Source organism: Capsicum annuum, chromosome 4 (assembly GCF_002878395.1).
Source record: "Capsicum annuum cultivar UCD-10X-F1 chromosome 4, UCD10Xv1.1, whole genome shotgun sequence".
In the NCBI taxonomy this organism is placed as follows: domain Eukaryota; kingdom Viridiplantae; phylum Streptophyta; class Magnoliopsida; order Solanales; family Solanaceae; genus Capsicum; species Capsicum annuum.
In genome coordinates this window covers 229,545,579-229,546,999 of record NC_061114.1, presented here as the reverse complement: position 1 = coordinate 229,546,999, position 1,421 = coordinate 229,545,579, and the positions used below count along the sequence as shown (strand labels likewise).

Here is a 1,421-nt window from a genome sequence, read left to right as displayed (position 1 = left end):
GAAGGCAAATGAAGTTAAAACTGGAAAAGAAGGAAGAATCAAAACTACGACCAGATCTGGAGTCTGTAAAGCTCACATTTTATACTGTCAACAAAGTGCTAAAGCTGACTGTATAAACAAATCTGAGAAAGGATCTACCAACAATTGAGTATGTGAGCTTCCAAAGACTAATTCATGGCGAAAGGGTAACGAAGAGGGCTTTGAAATAAGAGGATGTTGATGGTATAGCTTAACGCTATCTGCACATGTCCTCCTCGCCTATTATTACTTGGAGAGATGCAGCGATTTTGCCAGAAATAACTTCAACTATGTGGATGTCAGTGTCACCATTGTTCTACTATAAATTTAGCTTCTCCTACGGATCACTTGTACTCTTGATAAGTGGTGTGTGCTGTCTAAATCACTCTTGGCATCAAATTTTGATGCTAAAATGCAATTCACCCATGTTAAGATTTATGTTCTTTTAGCACCACTATTCATTATTCAAGATGATCAAAACGTAAAGATAAAATTTTTACCTTCATGGCGATAATCTCCTTCAGGACCAACAGGGATTTCTTGGCAGTATCTCTTTATTTGTTTCGGTGCTCTAACAATAACCCTAGCCAGTTGTCTTCAAAACAAACCATTAAAAAAATGAGATGAAATTCGAAAATTTGTTTGGGATAAATCACAAAATTAGGCTGAAAACAACTCACCCGATCTGACGGAAAGCCATTAGCACAGCGTTCTTCGTGAAAACAAACTGTAGCTGCAGAGCTCCCCAAATCTCATTCGTGAAAGTTCTTATGTAACTATTACCAGTCGGGACGGGTCGGGTCGGGTCGGATCGGACCATTCAACTCTCGTCCAAATATATCCTCTAGATTGTATATTGGCAATTTTTAAATTTAAAAATAATAGAATATAAATCACCCCTATTTCTTTCAAAATAATTAAATACTAAAAAATAATAATCGTTTTTAAAGAAAAAAAAAGAGTAGGATATCAATCACTCCATATTTTCCTCAAAATAATTCTCTTATTTAAAATTTAAAATTAAATAATATTCTTTTTACTACTGTTTATTCCATAAATATAAAAGTACTAATACTAATAAAAAAACTTTGAAGCTGTCTATCATTATAAACCTAATAACCCTACACCTAAATTATAAATTAAAGCTAAAGAAGGCTAAGAAACAGCCTAAGCAATAGCCTCCAATACCCTCATCTGTGATTTAAAGATTATAAAAATTTAACATGTTAAATAAGTATTTTTTTCGAACCCAGTCCTCCATCCGAAAAGGAAATTTAATGCTACAAGTTCAATCAATGCATCAACACAATCGGTTGTCTTTGAGGGTGCACAATATATATTTAGTTAAATTCGCTGGTATATTTCTATACTATAGAAGAGGTGGTTTCGACCACCTCTTGCAA

The 1,421-nt window shown here is 33.8% G+C and overlaps 1 protein-coding gene across 1 annotated transcript in view; it reads right to left on the bottom strand.

Annotated features, from left to right (window-relative positions):
* LOC107866866 overlaps nucleotides 1–1,191 on the bottom strand; it is a 6,559-nt gene extending 5,368 nt beyond the window's left edge. The window contains exons 1-2 of the mRNA XM_016712872.2: nucleotides 699–1,191; nucleotides 519–613 (exon numbers count right to left, since the gene is read on the bottom strand). Coding sequence (XP_016568358.1) covers nucleotides 519–613; nucleotides 699–838 — 235 coding nt within the window. The 5' untranslated portion in view covers nucleotides 839–1,191. The remainder of the gene's footprint in view (nucleotides 1–518; nucleotides 614–698) is intronic.
* Nucleotides 1,192–1,421: the final 230 nt, after the last annotated feature.